This window comes from Balaenoptera physalus, assembly GCF_965194825.1.
Source record: "Balaenoptera physalus genome assembly, chromosome: 4".
Taxonomy (NCBI): Eukaryota; Metazoa; Chordata; class Mammalia; order Artiodactyla; family Balaenopteridae; genus Balaenoptera; species Balaenoptera physalus.
The window spans coordinates 6,775,019-6,797,478 of record NC_138891.1 but is presented as its reverse complement, the minus strand read 5'-3'; the positions used below and the strand labels follow the sequence as shown (position 1 = coordinate 6,797,478).

Here is a 22,460-nt window from a genome sequence, read left to right as displayed (position 1 = left end):
ATTATGGTTTATCAAAGGCTAGTTCCCTGTGCTCTACAGTAGGCCCTTGTTGGTTGAAAGTAAATGTTAAATTGATTAAAATTAAGTAACATCAAAAATTAAGCTCTTTGGGACTTCCCTGGTGGTGCAGTGGTTAATAATCCGCCTGCCAATGCAGGGGACACGGGTTTGAGCCCTGGTCTGGGAAGACCCCACATGCCGCGGAGCAACTAATCCCGTGCGCCACAACTACTGAGCCTGCGCTCTAGAGCCCACGAGCCACAACTACTGAGCCCGTGCACCACAACTACTGAAGCCCGCGTGCCTAGAGCCTGTGCTCCACAACAAGAGAAGCCACCGCAGTGAGAAGCCCGCGCACCGCAACGAAGAGTAGCCCCCTCTCGCTGCAACTAGAGAAAGCCCGCGCGCAGCAGCGAAGACCCAACACAGCCAAAAATTAAATAAATAAATAAATTTATTTAAAAAAAAAATTAAGCTCTTCAAGAAAACAAACTTATGGTTACCAAAGGGGAAAGAGTGGGAGGGATAAATTAGGAGTTTGGGATTAACATATACATACTACAATATATAAAATAGATAAATAACAGAGTCCTACTGTATAGCACAGGGAACTATGTTCAATATTTTCTAATAACCTATAAGGGAAAAGAATCTGAAAAAGACTTATATATTCACATGTATGTATATACACATATATGTGTATATATAAAACTGAATCACTTTGCTGTGCATCTGAAACTAATATAACATTGTAACCCAACTGTACTTCAGTAAAAAAAAAAAAAAAAGAAGAAAAAAAAAAGCTCTTCATTTGTACAAGTGCTGAGTAGTTACACCTGGCTGGTGGCTATCGGCACAGGTATACAACAATCTTATCATCATAGAGGCTTTATTGGACAGTACTGGTCTAAATCCTTAAATCCTTATATATCTTCCATTGCAGCAGATTGGACATACTTTTAATATCATTAACATTTACAAACAATCTTATGATAGCCTAAGTCTCATGAAATTGAACTGATGATTATGGTTTGTGATTACATTTGTAGTTTCATAATTAGTTCCCTGGGAGCTGGCCTCCCTTCCACTGCAAGTATTTTAACTTCATTTAGTGGCCACAGGCTAACTTCCAGCAAAGATTGGCTTCGAAGGTGATGAATTTCTGTATGAAGTGCATTATGAATTACAAAATCAATGCACCTCCTAGCTTTTTCTGCTCCCAAGGTCACTGTTTCCGACTTGACAAGATACAGTGCAGCCCTTAAGATGCCCATCTGGGTATCGCGTCATAAAATGACATTTGGGTGTGAATTATTAGGACAGAAAAGTTGAGAGGAGAACAGAAATCGTAGCAGGGTTTTAAGGTTAATTTTGAATCTAGGTGGATGAACTAACACTGATGAAAGGTTTCTTCCCCAAAGATGAAACAGTCCCACCCCATACACAGAAGAACTAAGAAGTAACACAGAATAAGATAAAAAATAAGTCAAGAAGCGTAAGTGAATATTGTTCCACTCTTTATTGAGGGGCTGACAGTTCATTGGGGCGTCCTTCAGCAGTTTGGGTGCATTGGAGCACGGCCCCCCATCTTCAGCGAGATCAGGAAGGCACACAGGGAGGAGAGGGTTTTATTTGGGGAAAGCAGTCCTGTCCTGGAAGCGGATGTTTGGATCTGCTACCAAGGAGCGGGAGCTGGGCAATGAAGCCTCGACCCTTGACCCTGGTCTCTGCTGCCCTCTGGGCCCCACTGTGTGCCCATGTTGCTGGGAATTTCAGGTCTTGCATCTCCGGGAGACCCTGGAGAAGGTGGGTCCATTGTGGATGGACGCTCATTTTCTAGCTTCTCTTGGCTGAACGAGCTTTCTCAATCATATGCTCTACGTAGCCCGTGTGCCCCAGAACTGTGACCAGGTTTCAGGAAAGCCCTGGTTTCCCTCTGCGTCCCGGGAACTCCTCCAGCCGTGTGCAACGCTGAAATGCATTTTTGACTTTGAGTCTGAGTCATTGAAAACGTACCTAAGCCACAGATGGTGGAAGCTCATTACTTCCTGCGTTTTGGCTGAGTTTTGAACAGTCTTGAAGATCTTTATCTTCCCACCAAAGCTGTGGAGGTGTGTGAATGCTGCGTAGGCATTTTAAAGAAGCCTTAAATTTTACTTAGAGGATTAGATGGGGGAGTTCTTATTCTTCTGCAAAAGGGACTTCCTCGGTTTCTCCTTTAATTCCTCCTCCTATTTAAAGGATGCTGCAGAATGGACTGATTCTAGTAGAATTGGACCCAAGTGGCTATGGCAGGGTGAGCTAACCTAATTCCCACGTTTTACTAGCTGGTGGTGATACTTCTGCTGGTCACTGCAGACCTGGTTTCTCCTGCTGAGGTTGAGGATACAGAGTAGCCATCCTTGGGTGTTCCACATGGTCTGGGGCTTAAGGGATACTGATGGCGTGCTCTCCTCTGGTTGCAGGTGGCTGTGTTACTGCAACGTGCCCCAGTTCTGTGACAGTCTGCCTCGGTACGAGACCGCCCAGGTGTTCGGGAGAACCTTGCTCCGCTCTGTCTTCACCGTGATGAGACGACAGCTCCTGGAACAGGCGAGGCAGGAGAAAGACAAACTGCCACTCGAGAAACGGACTCTAATCCTCACCCATTTCCCAAAGTAAGGGAGTGCTCTTGTGGGTCTTTGTTTGATGCAAGGGCTTGAGACTGATGGATACACACAGCAAAGCCTGCCGCAGTGACACGATCAGGAGGGGTAGGAAAGCGGGACCCCATCCTTCTCAGCTCCCTCTGGGAGGCTCCGTGGGTACTTTCCAGCCCATCTGAGATGAGTTTGACTCTGTGCGACTGCTGCCTCAGCCTCGCTCATCCCACCTGAGTCTCATGAGGCAGGGGGGTGGGGGGATGCTTTGTTTTGTATATTCGGCTGCCAGGATGCTAGTGGGGGCTGGGAAAGGTAGTGCAGAAGCAATTTCCATCTTCCCAGAAGTGGTGCAGGAGAAGTCAGGTGGCTGTTTCTTCCGTCCCACGTCTCCAGCCATTTCCTTTTTTAAATTTTTTGGCCCACCATGCGGCACATGGGATGTTAGTTCCCCGACCAGGGATTGAACCCACGCCCCTTGCATTGGAAGCACGGAGTCTTAACCACTGGACCTCCAGGGAAGTCCCATCCAGCCCTTGCTAAGATTGGCGGATCAGTCCCGTCTCAGCTAGAGTGAACTAGACCCCAAGAGCGGGGCCGGCCGGGAACAGAGAGGCCTCCTGCAGAATGATCTTTGTGCCTCTGTACTCAGTTTCTTGTAGAATGTGCATGCTCTTGTGCACCTTGCTTCTCGCACCTGCCAGAACTCCAACATGTGAATAATCATTTAAATATTTTTCAAATACATGAAACGTGTCAAAGGGATAGGAAGTTGCAGTGCCACACCATTGGCCTTGGAAATGAATTTTCAGTGCGAAGAACCCAAAATTTAAGCTAAGAGGCTGGGTGCTGGTGAGAGCCTGGGGACGCAGGTGATGACTTGTCACGGAGCAGTGACAGGAAGGAGGGAGTTCATTCTGCCTGGAGTAGCACTGGTTTGCGGGGGTGGAAGGTATCATTTGAAAAGGCATTCTAGGTCTGATAGGGTTCTGCCAGGGAGAACTGCGAGATAGCAGAGTTTCAGAGAGGAGCCATTATATTATAGTCTTTGAGCAAAGACTGATGAAATCCTGTTTTATCTGAGAAACTGGATTTTTATTATTGTTACTATTTCTGGTTTACCCAATTTGTATCTCAGGAAAGATGATTTAATTTTTAAAAATAAGTGAGGCCCAAAACAACAACAAAAATGGTTTTCTGATGAAAATGGACTGAACAAATTTTTTTTTTTTTTTGCAGTTTTAACACGAATCTCAAACGTTAGGTAGAGGATAATTCTAATGAGCTTTAGCTGAACGTCCAATACTTGCACATAAGTCCTAGCCACCTGATTTTCAGTATTTCCTGAAGGCAACCAGCACACGAGACTGAGGCAGGACATGGACCCTTTGGTATCCTCCAGGGAGGAAGGTTCAGAAGCACTTAAACTGCAGTTTGAATGTTGCCCCTCAATGGGTAATGAACTCTGGGCAAGTTCATGTATTTCAGTGGCTGCCTTTTAACTGTTCTAAGCTTCTTTCCATAGAGAGTAAAGCAGTTTTCTTATTTCTCTGTTACATTTGCCACATAAGTAGCATTTCATGTGTTCAGATTATAGTTGTCATTCTGTCTCTAAGCCAAGGGGCAAAGAGAACCCCTCTCCCCTCCCCCCCCCACACCTTTTGTGGTGCTTAAAGAGAAATTTTAATTACCTTGCATAGTAGCAATTTTTTTTTTCCCATAGCAAACTCATTTTGCTTCATACAGATATTTGCTAATTATAGTGTTTTGTTCGTTCAGCCCATAGTTCTGGCATGCTTATGCTGTTCAGCTGAAAAATCAGTGTTGCTTTCTTTGTATCTCTGTTACTAATGGTAGGGTAAAACTACCACCCACTTCTCCTTTTAATCCCTTTTCATTGAATTTGACAACATTTGAGGCTGTTAGGGATTTATACGGGCAGATTTGGCGGCAGAATCTCATATTGAAGCCGGAGGTGCCATTTGGATCTTGGGCACCAGCTCAAGGCGAGGGCTGCAGACTGCTTCTCACACCTGGTGAGGTCGCCGTGATTCTCAGATGCATCTTCAGAGCTTACATCCTTATCTTCCTGCTCTTCATATGTTGCCCTTTCTTCTGCTTGGCTTTAACGTGTGCCTTTCCCCCACGCCACCCCCATCCACCTATTTACACGGTTGTTTTTAAAAACTTTAGTATGTACATTTCATTCTAAAAGTGATAAATGGACATGTTGATGAAAATTTGATTCACAGGGAACAAAGAAGCAAAAGACCACTATAACCCTACCACTGTGATATACTTTTTGTGCTTTTAGATATTTCAATATTTTCTCCATGTATAGAACCTATGATTCTATACTAAGAGAAAACACCTTTCTTCCCGTCCCCCCAAATAACTCAAAATACAAAAACAATCTTTTTAGTTTTCTGGAAATTAATTCAAAAAAGTTGAGAAGTATTTACTCATAAAAAGCTGATGAAATTTGGGCCAAAAACAGCAAAAATCTATGGCATTCTTGAATGGACATAATCCCTTCAAACACCCTAAAACCCAGGGCAGCAGGTGTGGTGGAGGTAGCAGGATTGGGAATGCCCATGAAAACCACGGTTTTAAGCTGAGGAAGCTGACTTGATTGGTAGCAACATGCTAAATACCAACACCCAGGGAAGATTTCAATGAAAAGAGCAAACTCTGTAAGAAATGAATGGGGAAATAGCAGAGTTCTGCTAGCCTAAAGCTACAGTCCAGGAGAGAGAAATTCCTCAGATTAAGTCCAAGTAAATTATTCAAAAACAAAATCCCCAACAATACAACAAACTTCAGGGGAAAAAAAAATCAGAATCCAAATTTGCTAAGATATATTTTGTAAAATGCACAGTTTTTAACAAAAGATTATATGATGTACAAAGAAAAAAGGAAGTAATACCTATACTTGGAAATTGAAACAGTCTAAAGAAACTGTCTCCGAGTGGGACCAGCTGTTAAATTCAGCAATGATTTTAAAGCAGATCCAATAAATATAATCAGATTATATTGAAAGATGCTATATTCAAAGAACTAGATGAGAACATGACAAGGCCTCAACCAATAGTGGACTGTGATAAAGAATCGATTTATTGTGTTCTTTTATTCTACATACAATTTTGTATCCTCTGTATATAAAACAAGTGTTTTCTCATAGCATTAGATGAGCCTGTTCTTTATTTTATTGAAATAACTAAATATATGTATATATATATTATATAACACATACATGATTATTTTCCTAAATTATTAATGGCATTCTTCTTTGGTGAGTCTCTTTAGGGCTTTGTGAAGTGTTCCCATTTTATAATTACTGATAAAGAAGGAGCCTGGAAAAGGAACGGAAATTTACTTCTGTGATAAAGGGCAGTTGGGGAAATCTTGAGGGCTGTGTGAGGTGAAGGCAGGGTCTGCTTAGCAAAAGGGGGAAATGCATCAAGAACCTTCCCTCTTGTCAGCAAGGTCAGAATGTGATCTTAGTAAGGATTTTACCTCCTGTTGCTGTCCGTCTTTCTGTGTCAGATAAGAAGCATACTGAAGTGTTTTAAAGCATAAGTTAACGGTGGCTTGCTTGGCAAAAGGCAACTCATGTCGTTTCTGTAAACCATGAATTACACAACTGAGTGCAGGTAGATGTTCACGCAAATGGTACCTTATTCTTAAATCTTCTGAGTATGAGCAGCAAGTCAGAAGATCCTCAGGACCTTTCCCCACCTGTCTTCACTTCCAAAAACCCAACCCCTCCCACCCAGAGACCTTCAAAAGTGTTGCCGGATTTGATTAATGAGAAGACTAGTGGCACTTTCAGTAATTGTGATGCTGATGATGATGTGAATGTATGTCCTTGATCAGTTATCCATACTTGGTATGTTTCTCAGTTCAAGTTTTAAGGTAACTTGACATCTTTATAAAGGTAACATAACACATGGACTGTACATTATCATAGCTTTAGGGGAGGGGGCAGGTCCCCCAAAGCAAATCCACTTATAATAATAAAGACTATAAGTAGTCTTACGTATGTTTTGTTGCCAAATGGATTAGGGAAAATACTTTTTTTAAGGGCTTTTGGATTTCAAAATTTGAGAGACAGGATAGTAGACGTATACAGTAGCTAACCTTTATTACATCATTGCAGTGTAAACTTCTTGAGGGCAAGACGAGGTTGTGTTCCCTCTGTCCTCCAGCACCTGGCACAGCACCTGGCATGTGGTGGGCATTCAGTGTTTGTTGAGTGAATGAATGAGCACTTCCTAAGGGGTCAGCACCATTTGAAGCATGACATTAGTGTACGTACTCCTCACTACCACCTTCTGCAGGAGTTACTGTTGATATTTCCATTTTATAAAAGTGGAACCAAGGAAGAGGAAAGTTAAGAACTTGTTCCAAGGTCACACAAATAATAAGTGGTGAGCTTGGTAATTGGATTTTAGAACCCAAGCTCTTAGCCATTATTCTATACCCCTCCATGAGAATTAATGTGCCTTAAAAAGAGGCTTTCAGGAAGACATTCCAGTAGCAGAAGTATAGATTTGTGTTGGTATTTTAATCATAGTTCTTCTATTTTGGGGCACATAAGAACTGTCCAAGGTACTTATCAAAAATCAGTTGCCCAGACCATTCTCCCAGACTCCGATTCAGTAAGCGTAGGTGGGCTTTGGGTATCTATACTCCTGCCAAGGTATTCGGGTGATTTCTGTGGGCCCCCAAAACTTGAGATCTGTTTGTTTATAACACGACAGGAAATATAACATAGTAATTAATCACACGTTCTGATCTTGGCCCTGCAATTTACTGGTTGTGGGACTTTGTACCAGTTATTGAGCCTCTCTGTGCCCTAAGTTTTTCCATCTGTAAAATGGGTACAATAATGGATCCTATCTCATAGGGTTGTTAGGAAGATCAAATGAGTTAATATACACCAACTACTTAAAGCAGTGTCTATCCTATAGTAAGAGCTATGTATGTGTGTGATAAATAAAAATAAAATACGTAACTCATTGGGTTGATGTGAAGATTCAATAAGAAGTTCTTACCCAGAGAAAACCATAATTCAAAAAGACATATGCACCCCAATGTTCATAGCAGCTCTATTTACAATAGCCAGGACATGGAAGCAACCTAAATGTCCATCAACAGAGGAATAGATAAAGAAGATGTGGTACATATATCCAATGGAATATTACTCAGCCATAAAAAGGAACGAAATTGGGTCATTTGTAGAGTCATGGATGGACCTACAGAGTGTCATACTGAGTGAAGTAAGTCAGAAAGAGAAAAACAAATACTGTATATTAACGCATATACGTGGAATCTAGAAAAATGGTATAGATGATCTTATTTGCAAAGCAGAAATAGAGACACAGAAGTAGAGGACAAATGTATGGATACCAAAGGGGAAAAGGGGGGCTGCTGGGAGGAATTGGGAGATTGGGATTGACACGTATACACTATTGATACTATGTCTAAAATAGGTAACTAATGAGAACATATACAGTATAGCACAGGGAACTCTACGTAATGCACTGTGGTGACCTAAATGGGAAGGAAATCCAAAAAAGAGGGGATATATGTATATGTATAGCTGATTCATTTTGCTGTACAGTAGAAACTAACATAACATCGTAAAGCAACTATACTCCGATAAAGGTTAATTTAAAAAAAAAAAAGAAGTTCTTAGGACAGTGCAGGCACATGGCAAGGATTCCATAAATACTATAGCGGCTTTTGTGATGGAAATGACGGTGACAGTGACCGATCCGTGGAGGGCTGGAATCTGGTTCCGAGATTCCCTGAGGGAGGCTGGGTGGACTGCATTTCCACTCATGTGATGCTCTGTGTAGTCCAGCTCGTATCCATCTGTGCAGAGCCCAAAGAGAATACATCTGTAGAAATGCATTCTGTTATTAGAATATACCAGGGCTGCCCAACTAAATCGTCACTTGAGTCATAACTGACTAGCATATTTCTAAATTGAAGATAGGATGCTGGTGTTCATGTGATTGCCGTGTGTGGTCGGGGCTTTCGTCCCTCTAGTGATGCATTAGTTTTGGATCTCATGCTTGCCTTTACTCTTGTGCCTAGGTTTCTGTCCATGTTAGAAGAAGAAGTTTATAGTCAAAACTCTCCCATCTGGGATCAGGATTTTCTCTCAGCTTCTTCCAGAACCAGCCAGCTAGGAATCCAAACAGGTAAAAAAAAAAATTTTTTTTTTTTTGCATAAATCAGAAAACAACCAGGAAGTGTTCGTTGCAGTTCACTCTGCATTTATTTGTGTTTTTCATCAAGAATTGAAGACTAGCACCAGCCAAAAAAAAAGTAAAAGCTCTGGCAAATCTTGCGTCTACATCTCTGTTGGTGAGGAGAGCAGGTGCAAACCAAACAGTTAAAATAACAACAGCTGCTGCTCCTGCTATGGGAGTTTGCTCAGCCCACGCCTCACAGCTGTACGGGAGGTTTAAACCCAGGCGGCTCAGGTCTGCAGTCAACGCTGGCTCTTTTTGAAGACACTCACAGTCTCGGTCAATGGCCACATATGCCCAGGAATCATGTCTGCGTCTGGTTTCTGAATCTGTGGGGTCTGGTTTGGGCATCAGGCTGCTCTCGTGGATAATGGTAGGATGGTGAGTCTCAGGACGTGAAGTGGGGTCAGGGCGTCAGCCGGCATTGCCTCGGGTCAGCCAGTGGCCTCAGCGAGCATTTTGTGAGAAAGGAAGATGTGTAACTTCTGGAGTCACACTGACCCTAGAAAGAGGGTCTGAATTCCTGCCTTGGATGCTCGGAAAATTTGGAGAAGTTTGGCAAGAGATGCCAAAGCAGTAATTTGTTTGTGGCCTTGGGGAAAGATAGAATGCAGAATTTTGATGTCGAGTTTTTAGTAGATCTAGTTCAATGTGTAACATGGGGGCTCTTAAGTATTGCCTCCAGCAAAGGGTAATTTTATTCTCACCGTTCCCCCACCCTGCAGTTTTTTAAATTGAATACGTACAATGAAAGGCAACCTTTTTAGTATGTGGTTCTGTGAATTTTGGCAAACACACATAGTTAGTTGTGTAACTACCACTACCATCAGAATATAGAAAAAAAAATATAGGACACCTGTATCACCCCAGAAAATTCCCTTGTACCCCTTTTGTAGTCCATTCGGTGCTCTAACCCCCAGCCTCGGCGACCACTGATTTGTTTTTTGTTCCTGTAGTTTTGCCTTTTCTAGAATGCCATATGAGTGGAATCGTAGCTTTCTGACTCTGGCTTCTTTCACTCAGCATACTGCATTTGAGAAGGTGATTAAAACTTTTTTTTTTCATCTAGAGCCCAAGTTTGGATGCATATAATTAAATCCTTCCAAGCAGTGTACTTAGGGAATGAGGTATTTTGGTTTGGATCAAACCATCTTTGTTTGGCTTCTTGTTACCAGAAACATCTTCTGTGCTGTTTTTTCCTTAGGTCATAGAATATAATTTCATGTTTCTCTGGTTCAAAGCCTGTAGCGCTCTGGGGCTCTTCTGTGCATGGACAGAACTCCAGACCAGAGTGTCAGCATTTCCTGGACGTGCTCTGTGTAGCACCTGGGCGTGTGTTCTGTATTTCTCTCTCTGTCCCCATGTTGTTCACTTTGTCTCTGTCTTTATCTTACCTAACTTTCAAATGGCACCTCTCCCACAAACCCTTTCCTAATTCTCCCCACGCCTTCTAGTAAGGGCTGGATCTCCTTTCTTCCAAACGTTCGTGGAACCTTGATAATATCCTATCGCCGGTTCTTTAACTTGGCTGCACCGTGGCATCACCCGTGTGATTTAAAATACTACTGATTTCGAATAGTGTTATTTATTTGTGGTATGATTAATTATAGAACTTTATTAATTTGGGATGCTCTCAAGGAAGGAAAGAAAATTTACATTAAAAATCTAGAAAAAATTTTTAAAAAGTTTAGAAACCACCTAAATTTATAGCCTGGCTCTTAGTGACTCAGTAAAATATGCCATATAGAGGTTCTTATTTCAATAAATAGTTAAGAATTGCTTCTATCAGTTTTTGCCAGTAGATGCCTCTGTATGTTTGAAAATAATTTCCTTCTTTCCCACAATTATCTCCTGATTTTCTACAGTATTTATGGCACTGGTTTAGATACTGAGAATAGCTATAAATAAAACAAAATGATTTATTTTAAGTAAAAAAAAAAAAATGCTACTGATTTCTGAGGCCCCTCCCAAGAGGGTGTGATGTAATTGGCCAAGGGCATGGCCTGGACGTGGCCAAGGACGTGTCCTGGACATCGAGACTTTAAAAGCTCCTCAGGTGACCTGATATACAGCATTCTGAGTCACAAAGCACTCACCTCATGCTACCCTCGCCCCCTTTTCTCTGTACGTCTCTGTCTCCTGTGAGTGTGACTCCCGCATGGTCAGAGACCCAGTTTTGCCACCAGAATAGCTGATACTTCCAGTAAGTGCTTGCCCTGAGGTTTGCTTCCTGTCTTTGAGCCTTAGCACAAACCATGAGAAGTTGGTGTGATTATCCCCTTTATGTGGATGAGAAATGAGAGCTCAGAGGGGAGCAACCAGTTGCCCAAAAGCAGAGCTCGTGAGTGATGGGACTGAGCTGCACACTGGGTCTAATTCCTGTCTCTTGCACTGCGTTAAGAGCCAGAGCTCTAACCGCTGCTCTGCACGGCCCCAGTGTGCTTTGCAAATGTGCAGGCAAGCACATGTGGAAGGAATGAGTGAAGAACATGGGCCGGGGACACCAGAGCTGTTTGGCAGGGTCAACTTAGTTCTTTTCTGGAGGGACTTCTGGAGAGGATTCCTCTCTGGGTGAAGACTTCCCTTGACCCTCACCTGCTCAAGACGCGTCCCAGTCTGTCCCACTTCCATTGTGTTGTCTGTCATCACACAAGGTGGAGAAGGCGGGTCGTCTCTGACCCTCTGGGAATTTCAGATTCATCTCTGTGTCTCAGGTTGTCACGCAGTTCAGCTGGACTGTCAGGATTACCTGCCGCCGTCGGAAGCAGGCTGTCTTCGCCTGTTCTGCAGTAATTGCAGTGTGTTCTCTGGGGGAAAAGACAAGTGTAATCGCCTACTTAATTGGCATGTCTGCACATCTATGCAACTGTGATAAATGACATTCATAATGACGGCTCTGAACTTTTGCAGGGTACTCAGATGTCTTCTGAATCACCCAGAGCTTCCTTCCCCTTTGTGTAGAATCGCTCCAGTGTACTTAGAAATTCAGAAGGCTTGTTTGCTGGGAGGAAAGCCATACAGCCTGGTGCTTTAGTATATTCTGCTCCCCCGTTTTTTTCTTTTTTTTTTCTGGGGGAGGTGTGGTTTCCTCACCTATGTTTTATTTCAAAAAATTTTTTATTGTAATGACCTATATGGGAAAAGGATCTAAAAAAGAGTGGGTATATGTAGACGTATAACTGATTCACTTTGCTGTACACCTGAAACTAACACAACGTTGTAAATCAGTGTATTCTGATTCTTTACATACCAATTGCTGTTCAGTTAGGAGTGCTGTGGGTCCGTGTCTCTCCGTGGCTCGGTTTACTTACTCCATCACTCTCTTGGCTGCGGGTCCCCCGTAGTAGACCACACTGTGGCTGCCTTGACACCAAGATGAATGTGCTCTCTGGGCATCTGTCTGCACTGGGAATGCCCGTGTCCCTCATCAGTCTCGCCTCATCAGCTACGGATCAGCAACACACTAGCAAACAACGTCCTGCTTCCTATGATGGCTTTCTTGAAAAAAGGCGAAACAAAAAGGTTTTGTTTGGAAATACTCTGGAACTTACAGAAAAGTTACGAGACTAGGACAAAGCAGTCCTGTGTGCTGCATGTTCTTTGTTAAATTGTTAACATTTGCCATACTTGCTTCATCATTTCTCCTGTTTCTCTGTCTCTGTCTCGCTCCATATATATGTGTGCATATGTGTATGTTTTTTGTCTTCTAAACTATTTGGAAGTTACAAACATCATGCCCCTTTACTGACTTCAGTGGGTATCTCCTAAGAGCAAGGACGTTTTCTTATTTAACCGCAATATAGTTATCAAAGTAAGGGATTTTAACCTTGATGCAATATTATCTAATCTATGTGCTATTTTCCATTTTGCCCCTCATCTCAGTGATGTGGTTTATAGCAATTTTTGTGTCACATCAGGAGTCACATAACATTGGCCTCTCTCATGGTTGCTGGTGTGCAGTTTGATCACTGGCTTAGGGTGGGGTTTATGAGGTTTCTCCACTGCAGTGTTATCATTTCTCCTTTTGTAATAAAAACAAAAAGTACTTTTGTGGGGAGATACTTTGAGACTACCCTGTCTTTATCAAAATTGTATTCATTGGGACTTCCCTGGTGGTGCCGTGGTTAAGAATCCACCTGCCAATGCAGGGGACATGGGTTCAAGCCCTGGTCTGGGAAGATCCCACATGCCGCGGAGCAACTAAGCCCGTGTGTCACAACTACTGAGCCTGCGCTCTGGAGCCCGTGAGCCACAACTGCTGAGCCCGTGTGCCACAACTACTGAAGCCCACGCACCTAGAGCCCGTGCTCCACAACAAGAGAAGCCACCGCAATGAGAAGCCCATGCACCTCAACGAAGAGTAGCCCCCACTTGCCACAACTAGAGAAAGCCCGCGCGCAGCAACGAAGACCCAGTGCGGCCAAAAATAAATAAAAATAAATATAAAAAAAAATTATATTCACAAGGTTTAGACTGTACAGATGATTCTTCCCTGAATCAATTATTATATACTGGCTGCTTCCCCCCGCCCCTGCCAACTTCCATCATTCCTTTCTTATTTGTTGGCATTCTCCTGTACGAAGAGTTTCACCTTCTCCCCACTTATTTATTTATGCATTTATTATTTTATCAATTTGGACTCGGATATCTTTATTCTATCCAGCGGGTTATAATCCATCCCTATCTTTCTTACCATGCCCACATTGGCCCCATAGTTTTTATTTTAAAGATGACTTCTTTGGGGTGATGGGCAGGAATGGGATGGTGTCATGTGCACTTGGTTCCTTATTGCCTAAGAAAGAAGTCATTTAATACCTTCTTTTCCTTTTCCTGGGGGCAGTTATCAATCCACCTCCTGTGGCCGGGACAGTTACCTTCAATTCAAACTCAGCTTCCCTTGAGCAACAGAATGGAGGGAGCAACAGTCCTTCCTGTAAAGGCGCTTCTGGGCTTGAGGCAAACCCAGGTAAGCTCTTCCAGGGCATCATAGAGGACTGCGATTTGCCCTAGAAGCTCTATTATCTGAGGCGTGCCAAAGGTAGACTTTAAACAGATCGTACATGTCCAGGATCTCAATGGTTGGAACTCACTTTGAGCTGTATTGGTTAGTTATTGATGTGTAACAAACCCACTCAAAGTGCAGAGTCTTAAAACTGTAATCTTTTATTATCATAGCTCACTCATCCTGTGTGTTGCCTGGGAGGTGTCTAATCCCGGCTAATCTCCTTCAGGCTGGGCTTGCGTATTTCTCATCCTCCTTCTAGGACCATTGGGTTTCTTCTCCTTCCCTTGGGGCAGAATATGTCCTTATTATGGTGGCAGAAGCACCAGAAAGCAAGAAGAAATACACTTACTTGAAGCCTAAACTCGGAACTGGTACCCCATCACACCTGCCTCATTTTGTCATCTAAAGCTAGTCACATGGTCAAACTCAGAGTAAAGGAGTGGGGAAATGTACCCTACTCCTTTTATAGGAAGAACTGCAAAATCACATGGCAGAGCGTGGATACAGGAGGGGAAAGAATTTGGCCTTGAATGTAATCTGCCATGTGGGCAAAAACATCTCTTAATCCTAAAGGCATTTCACAGTTACAGAATGTTTTGAAGGTTGCATTTCTGTCTGCAGGCTTGACCTCAGACAAATCTTGGGCATGACCAAAGTGTGACATTAAAGAAATGACATAAAAGGGGGAGAGAAGAGGATTTTGTATGAAGTACTAAGCATTTAGCTTTGGTGCCACCATTGTCTCTCCCACTTCCAAGGGAGACATCACTAATTAATCTGGAAACTCTTTGCCAGTGAGCTTGGATGCAGCCTAAGATGCTTTCTTATCACATCACTATTAGCAATCTGTCAAGCTTGGGGCATATTGGGTATAAGCCTCAGCTCCAAAATAAATAGTTCACAGTGCTAATCTTGGGAAATCTTGGAATTTGAAGGCTTCTTGGTCAAATGACTGAAAATATTCTCACTCACCTCCAGTCACAACAAGTAAAAAGTTATGAAAACAAGAACTCAACCAAAACTGTTTAGTAAGTAACATAATATTTGGAGAAGCATCTTGTATAGACGAGATACTTGACATTGCTCTGCTCCTTTTTAGCTAAAGTTGATGGGAATGCTATATGCAACATGCTTAGTGGGATTCGCACCTGAGGAATAAATTAGATTTGAACATCTAAAAATTAAAGAAGTTTTAATTGTAAAAATAAATGCATTGTGACAGAAAGAAAGAAAAGAAAGAAAGAAAAACCAAACATAATAGTAGAAGGGACAGAAAGCCACCATGTAATCTAAGGAGGAAGGTGGGAGAGAGTTCTCCTTGCCTTTGCCCGGCCTTTCCCAGCATGTGACATACTGAGAGTGTACCCACTTCAAAGGCCAGTGGCCCTGCTCACTTTCTGAGGCACCATTTTAAGGCAAAAAAGCATCGTGAGAGATAGTGAGGGTCATTTGGTGATGAAAAAATTAAATTCACCAGGAAAATAAAACAGTTCATGAGTATATTTCAAACATATAGACATATGTACATGACATGCATACGACCACATATATCTAGACATACGTACATGCAAACATATATGAAAGAGGGAGAATTAACAGAACTGCAAGGAGAAATAATCACTTCAAACCAACCAACAGTTGAAGTCTGGAAGAAACATCTCTGATTCATTGATAGATCAAGCAGACAAAACTGTCAGTAAGGACAGAAGCCCTGCAAACACGATCAACAAGATTAATCTAACGTGTGTAGAGAGCACTCAGAATCGGAAAAATACACATTCTTTCCAAGAAGACGCTTAATTTGCAAATAATTGGTCAAGTCTTAGTCCATAAAGCAAGTTTTGAAAAATTTTGACCTTTGGTATCATATGGACCATGTTCTCTGACCACTAAGTGATAACTAGACTCACCCCTTAATACGCAAGTGAAGAGACACGTGCCTTAATAACTCATGTCAAGTTAAAAAATTATCATGGAAAATAGAAACTATTTAGAATAGATCAACGGTTGGCAGTTACTGTGAGACCTCCTCCCTTCTCTCTCCCGCCTTCCACTGCGCCCCTCCCCCGGTACATGGAGGGTTGACGTCCACACCTGTCAGTGTTATTAGAAAATTAGCTGGATCAGTTGGCATGTGCTTTGTGGTTAAAATAACCCATCGTTTACCCTTTTATTTTGATCCTCAAGGAGAAAAGAGGAAAATGAATGACTCTCATGTTTTGGAGGAGGCCAAGAAAGCCCGAGTGATGGGCGATATTCCACTGGAATTAATCCACGAGGTCATGTCCACCATCACGGACCCTGCAGCGATGCTCGGGCCAGAGGTCAGCAGGGTGAACCTAGGCAGCCAGCTGGTGGGCCCCTTCTGCTCTCCGGGCCACTCCAGCTGCTGGGAATGGGGATGGTATTGCCGAGAGAGAGCATGTCATGCTACCCTGGTTTGCATTTTGCCTGGTGGTCAGGGTCGGAAAGGCAAGAAAAGCTGATGGAGAGCTGATTCCCCTTGATGACTGTCACATCACGGGGAAACATAATCTCACGCAGTTGAAGGCATTTCTCCTCCTTCAACTTTTTATCTTGAAAAATTTAAACCGTCATAAATGTTGCCAAAAACTCCATGATAAAGATCCAGAGACTCTTTATTTAGATTCACCAGTTGTTAACATGCCTCATTTACATTCCCTCTGTCTCGCTGTCTCTCCTGTGAAGCATTAGGAACCATTTCAGAATTCAATACAGATGTCATAACACTTCACCCCTAACTATATTTGCATGTGTCTCCTAAGACTGAGACTGTTCGTTCACATGACCTCGATGCACTTATCACCTCCAGCAAATTTAGCTAGGTTACAGTATAATCTAATGTCTGGGTTGGAAGTCTACAGCCTGCGGGCCAAATCCAGCCCACTTGCTGGTTTTGTAAATAAAGTTTAATTGAAGTGTATTGTCTGTGTCTGCCTTGCACTACAAGAGCAGATCTGAATTATTAAGATAGGGGAAATCTGACTGCAAAGCCTAAGATAGTTGTCCCCTGGCCCTTTATAGAAAAGTTTGCTTAGACAAAGCTATATTAGACCCTTGGCCTAATATACAGCCCATATCCAAATTTCCCGTATATCCAAATTCTGTCCATTATAACATTTGCTGCTGTTGTTGGAGGATCAGTCAGGGAGCATGCACTGCATTTAGTTCTTATCTCTTCACCTCTTTTTTTTTTTTTTTTTTGGTCACGCTGTGTGGCTTCCGGGATCTTAGTTCCCTGACCAGGGATTGAACCTGTGCCCCTGGCAGTGGAAGCATGGAGCTCTAACCACTGGACCACCAGGGACTTGCCCTCTTCACCTCTTTAGTCTCCTTTATTCTAGAACAGTTCCCCAGCCCTCTTTTGGTCTTTTGTGGCAGCACCGTTGTTGCAGAGTCTCGGTCACTGTTTTTGCATAATGTCCCTCTACCTGGATTTGTCTGTTTACCCATGATTAGATTCAAGTAAAGCAATTCTGGTAAAAGTACTGCCGTCAGTCTCATTGTGTCCTGTCCAGGGGCAAAGCAGTTTAAGACGTTCCTGACAGCTTCCAGAAAATGAAGAAATGGCTCGGAGATTATTTTGCAAAACATCTTTAAAAATTTTTTTAGTATGGCTCTGCTAGATCAAAGTACCCATTTTTAATTTGTCATGTTTCCTTAGAGGTTTATTTCATGGTAGTGAGGATAAGTCAGAGAACCAGAATGTTGTTAAGAGAGAGAGCTTCTTATAAAATTGTTCTTTCCATTTCCTTCTAGAGATCCAGTCCTGGGGACTTATGACTGTAGTACCTTTTGTGTACTTGTCTTTCGGGGATTTAGTAACGTCACGGATTAGTTTAGCTCAGTTTTTTTCAGCTATAAAATGTGGATGTAGTCACACATTTCAGGATGTGTTGGGTGGATTTAGTAGTGTCCTGGAGTTGACTTGTACTGGTGTGTGCAAGGCAACTGTTACATTTTCAGGAATTTTGTGTGTTGGTTGTTAAATACGTTGGTAGCTTGAAACTGACCACAGTGGCATCCGGGCACCTGGGCACCGGCCATAGACCAGTGAAATGAGCACGTGCCGCCAGTGGGCTTTTCTCCCTTGGGGAGCTGTTAGTTGAACACTGACCTGCACCCCACTGAGTGCTGGCACAAGGTTGTGCTGCGAGCTGTGGTTGAGAGTGGTCAACGGAGACTCCTGTGCAAAGAAAACCATCTTCCAAGAAGAGGTGCTGACAGCATAAATAAGACTGCCACTATTGGGCCTGTACTGGGATCTGTCATCCCGAGGGTGCTGTAATGCTCAGCCAGATGGAGTTCCTAAAAACCAGGGACTGGCAAACTATAGCCCTCAGGCCAGATCCAGTCTGCCTTCCCCCCTTTTAAGCAATGTTTTATTGGAATTCTGCTGCCCCAGTCATTTATGTGTTGTCTGTGGCAGCTTTCACCCTACAACAGTGTTGGCGAGTTGCCACAGAGACCTCATGACTTGCAGATCTAAAATATGAGCTCCCTGGCCCTTTACAGAAAGTCTGGTGGCTCCTGATCTACACCAAATCTCCGTGTACACGTAGAATACTCTGGTCCCTCAAAATGCTCTGCCTACCTATTTTGTTTTCATAACTTGTGTGTGTTGTTTGGGACCCTGAAAATCCACAAATGTGCATCTTATTAGAACACAGAAGAGAGGCATTGCTATGTCCTATCCCTCCTGTCTTAAGAGAAGAGCTCTGTGTAATGTTTTCCTGTCTCCTGCGTCCCAGACCAATTTTCTGTCAGCACACTCAGCCAGGGACGAAGCGGCAAGGATGGAGGAGCGCAGGGGTGTGATTGAATTTCACGTAGTGGGCAATTCCCTGAACCAGAAGCCCAACAAGAAGATACTGATTTGGCTGGTGGGGCTGCAGAATGTGTTTTCCCATCAGCTGCCCCGGATGCCAAAGGAGTACATCACACGGCTTGTCTTTGACCCGTAAGTTGTGCTCTGCTGTTCCTTCTCCCTTTTTCCCCTCTTCTTTCTTTCTTTCTTTTTTTTTTTTATTTTTTGGCCATGCCACATGGCACATGCGATCTTCGTTCCCCGACCAGGGATTGAACCTGTGCCCCTTGCAGTGGAAGCCCTGAGTCTGAACCGCTGGATCACCAGGGATCACCTGTCCCCTTTTTTCCCTTTTAAATGAAAGAGGAACTACTCAGACAGTGAAAGTCAGCCGTAGTCACCCACCGAGTCCTGCGGCCTCTCGTCACACTGTGGATGCAGAGTGGCATCACGATAATTGCCATGGCTAAAGGCATTAAGATTAATTTTTCAACAGTTCGTCAATTTTTTGTTAATGAGGCTTTATATTTTAAGTTGCGGGTGACCATCCTCTGCTTCATTCCTTATAGCAATGAAGGAATATATAAACGCTAAGCAGGCGTCCCACTTTTTCAATAGTCAAAATATTCTTGATTTTGGTATCTTAACTAGGTACCATTGTTGCCAGGGTCTGTAAGCCCTGAGAAGATTATTGGGGTATTAGGTTAACTTTGACAATCCATTACATTAAAAAAAAAAAAAAAAAGCAAGAAACAAGAAAGTAAACTTCCCTACTTGAATGTATTTTAACACCTGGAACCCAGTAGCCTACGTGCATTGTGATCCGTGCATGTGACTATTCAGAGTGACGTTTTAGACAGAAGGCCTGATAGGATTCTGGAATGCAGGTTTCAGCAAACTGTACCTGTGGATTTGGTTTTCTTTTCCATATTGTTTCCGTGCTATTTTTGAGTAAGACTAAACTCTTCAGAAACACATCCCATGTTTGTCCCTGCCTTTGTGTTCTCCCTCTGGACTCCCACTGTGGATCCGTGGGCATCAGGGGTGGCCCTGTTCCAGCACCAGTCAGCACCTCCCCACATGCTCTGTTCTTTATTTGTAACCTCAGAGCCTCCTTAGGTGGCCGGCCTTTGTCCTCACGGAAGCTCTGGTGCCATCTCAGGCAGGCAAGCTTGCTCTAAGAAGTCCACAGTAAAGAACGGTCTGGCGAGATGGTGGCCAGATAGAGGAGGTTTCCATGGAAAAATCAAGAAGAAACAACCCCCTGCTTTTCCTGGCTGGTTCATGAGGGGCACACCCCAAACAGTATATTTGTATAGCCAAGAGAAGTAAAACTTTGACATAATCTTATTCTTGCAGGAAACACAAAACCCTTGCTTTAATTAAAGACGGCCGCGTTATTGGTGGTATCTGTTTCCGAATGTTCCCATCCCAAGGATTCACAGAGATTGTCTTCTGTGCTGTAACCTCAAATGAGCAAGTCAAGGTAAGAGTGACCCAAGGTCTTAGAAGAAATGCAGAATGTGGTGCTTCTCATGAAAGCCGCAGAGCTGGGCAGGGTCTCCAGGTCCAGAGAAGGTTCCAAGTGGAGCCCAGGACTTTCCAAGGAGCACTCTCTCACTGCGGGTGGATGTGTGTGCGTGTGCGTGTGCGCGCGTGTGCGCGTGTGCGTGTGCGCGTGTGCGTGTGCGTGCGTGTGTGTGCGCGCGTGCGTGTGCGTGTGTGTGTGCGTGCGTGCGTGTGCGCGTGTGCGTGCGTGTGCGCGTGTGCGTGTGCGCGTGCGTGCGTGCGTGTGTGTGTGTGTGCGCGTGTGCGTGCGTGTGTGCGTGTGTGTGTGTGTGTGTGTGTGCGTGTGTGTGTGTGTAGCGTACACGCTGCCTTGTATCCACAGTCAGGCTCTACCGGGCTTTGTTGGACCTGGGCGCAGGGTCTGGGGACACCACACAGCCCCTGGTACAACTCAGGCAAAGTTTACAGCCAGTGAAGAGATGTTTGAAAAACACGTCTCAGTGTTACTGATCATTTCCACGTGCAGACATGTCTACACACCCCTGGGGACGCTGCACCACCAGAAGGCGTGTGGTGCGATGTGGATTAGGGAGATGATTTAGGTGGCTCACACCTCAGAAAGATTTCTTATGACCTTGTGCCTAATGGGGGACAAGGACTAAAGAAATTCTGTCGGGGAAGTCATGACATATTTGAATAAATTTATGACTGAGTTTCAGAAATATTCATGCACGTTTGGAATGTGAGTCTTTTTGGAGTGTGTGTGTGTGTGTGTGTGTGTATGCCTGTGTGTGGCTGATTTGCCTTCCCGATTGTCCTTGGCATGGGTCCCTTCCTCCCCAGGAACCAGACTGTCTTATTGATAGCGTGGTTGGCATTGCAGTCTGACTGGAATAAATCAGATTCTCAATTGTCAGAAAGATTTAGATTGTGCTGTGTCCTCCTCTGCTGCTTTTGTGAAAGTGGAACCAGAAATGTGTCTTCAGACTATAATTCATTTGGTACTTTGGGAGCCCTAAAATCATGCAAAAATATGGCAGTCGGTGGAAAGATAAGTAGCTCAGGATCTAATGGCTGCTGAGAAAAATTATTGGCAGGTCTAAGGCAACGTTGTCCAGTGATATATCATGCAACGTGCAAATGTGAGCCATGTATGTGATTTTGAATTTTCTAGTGCTACATTAAAAAAAAAAAAAGAAAATAGACAAAAATAATTCTAAAAAAATATACTTTATTTTACTCAGTATATCCAAAGTGTTGTCATTGCGACAGGTACTCAGCGTCCAAGAATTATTGAGACATTTTACATTCTTTGATCTGTACTAAGTCTCAGAAATCAAGAATGTATTCCGCACTCACACCTGTGTCAGTTTGGACTAGCCACATTTCAGGTGCTCGCTGGGCTTGGAGAGTGCGGGCCTAAGGACATTGTTGCCTTCTTCAGCTACAATGAGGCAATGCCAGTTACAGAAACCAAAAATGGATCTCTGGAAGGAGTCATGCGCTGCCTGCCGGCTGAAACCAGGGCCATGGGTGCTTTTGGCTTCATTAACGGCTCTCCTCTGTGTAATGGTCACGGTGCCAATTACAGCTGCTGTGGTTTCCTCTCACAAAGCACAAATGGGGCTTTTGTCTTTGACTCACAGCACTCAACACCCAAGGGCAGACAAAATTCATCAGTATCAAATTCATCATTCTGACTGGAGAAGGTGAGGGCCCACATTTACCTGAAACCGATCTCTGGCTCTTTTTCAAGGACCTTTGACTATATGCCTTTAGATGGTACTGTTGCTGTGCTTATCACAGGTTTATTTCCCCCTAGCCAAAGTGAGAAACAATAAGTGTCCAGAATTTAGGAACTTACTTAAAAGAAGAATTTAGTTTGGCTTTTCATAGGGAGAGGAGCTGGAAAATATGTCCTTGGTTTATAATTTCAGAAGAAGATTGCCTAATTTTTGTTTGCAAAGAAAGCTACACCAAGCAGCTTGTTTGGAAAGGTTGGTTAAGGTTGCCTTGGACACTTTTAGGATACCAGAGGGAAACTAAAGCTGTTTAATATGAATTGGATGCTTTGTCTTATTACTTCCCAGAAGGGCAGTGTATATTTTTTCCCCAAACCATATAATTTTCTAAAGACTTGAAGGAAGGTGGCCAAACATCACAAACTGAGTAGGAAAAACTAAAAGAAAAGCCACCTTTTGTAAGTGACTTAACTA

At 43.3% G+C, this 22,460-nt stretch overlaps 1 protein-coding gene across 2 annotated transcripts in view; it reads left to right on the top strand.

Annotated features, from left to right (window-relative positions):
* Positions 1 to 22,460, top strand: part of KAT2B (lysine acetyltransferase 2B) — a 103,324-nt gene that overhangs the window by 61,136 nt on the left and 19,728 nt on the right. For both annotated transcript variants that reach the window (XM_082460747.1, XM_082460748.1), the window contains exons 6-11: positions 2,466 to 2,657; positions 8,745 to 8,851; positions 13,743 to 13,868; positions 16,095 to 16,231; positions 18,680 to 18,888; positions 20,095 to 20,221. In XM_082460747.1, the coding sequence (XP_082316873.1) occupies positions 2,466 to 2,657; positions 8,745 to 8,851; positions 13,743 to 13,868; positions 16,095 to 16,231; positions 18,680 to 18,888; positions 20,095 to 20,221 (898 nt within the window). The remainder of the gene's footprint in view (positions 1 to 2,465; positions 2,658 to 8,744; positions 8,852 to 13,742; positions 13,869 to 16,094; positions 16,232 to 18,679; positions 18,889 to 20,094; positions 20,222 to 22,460) is intronic.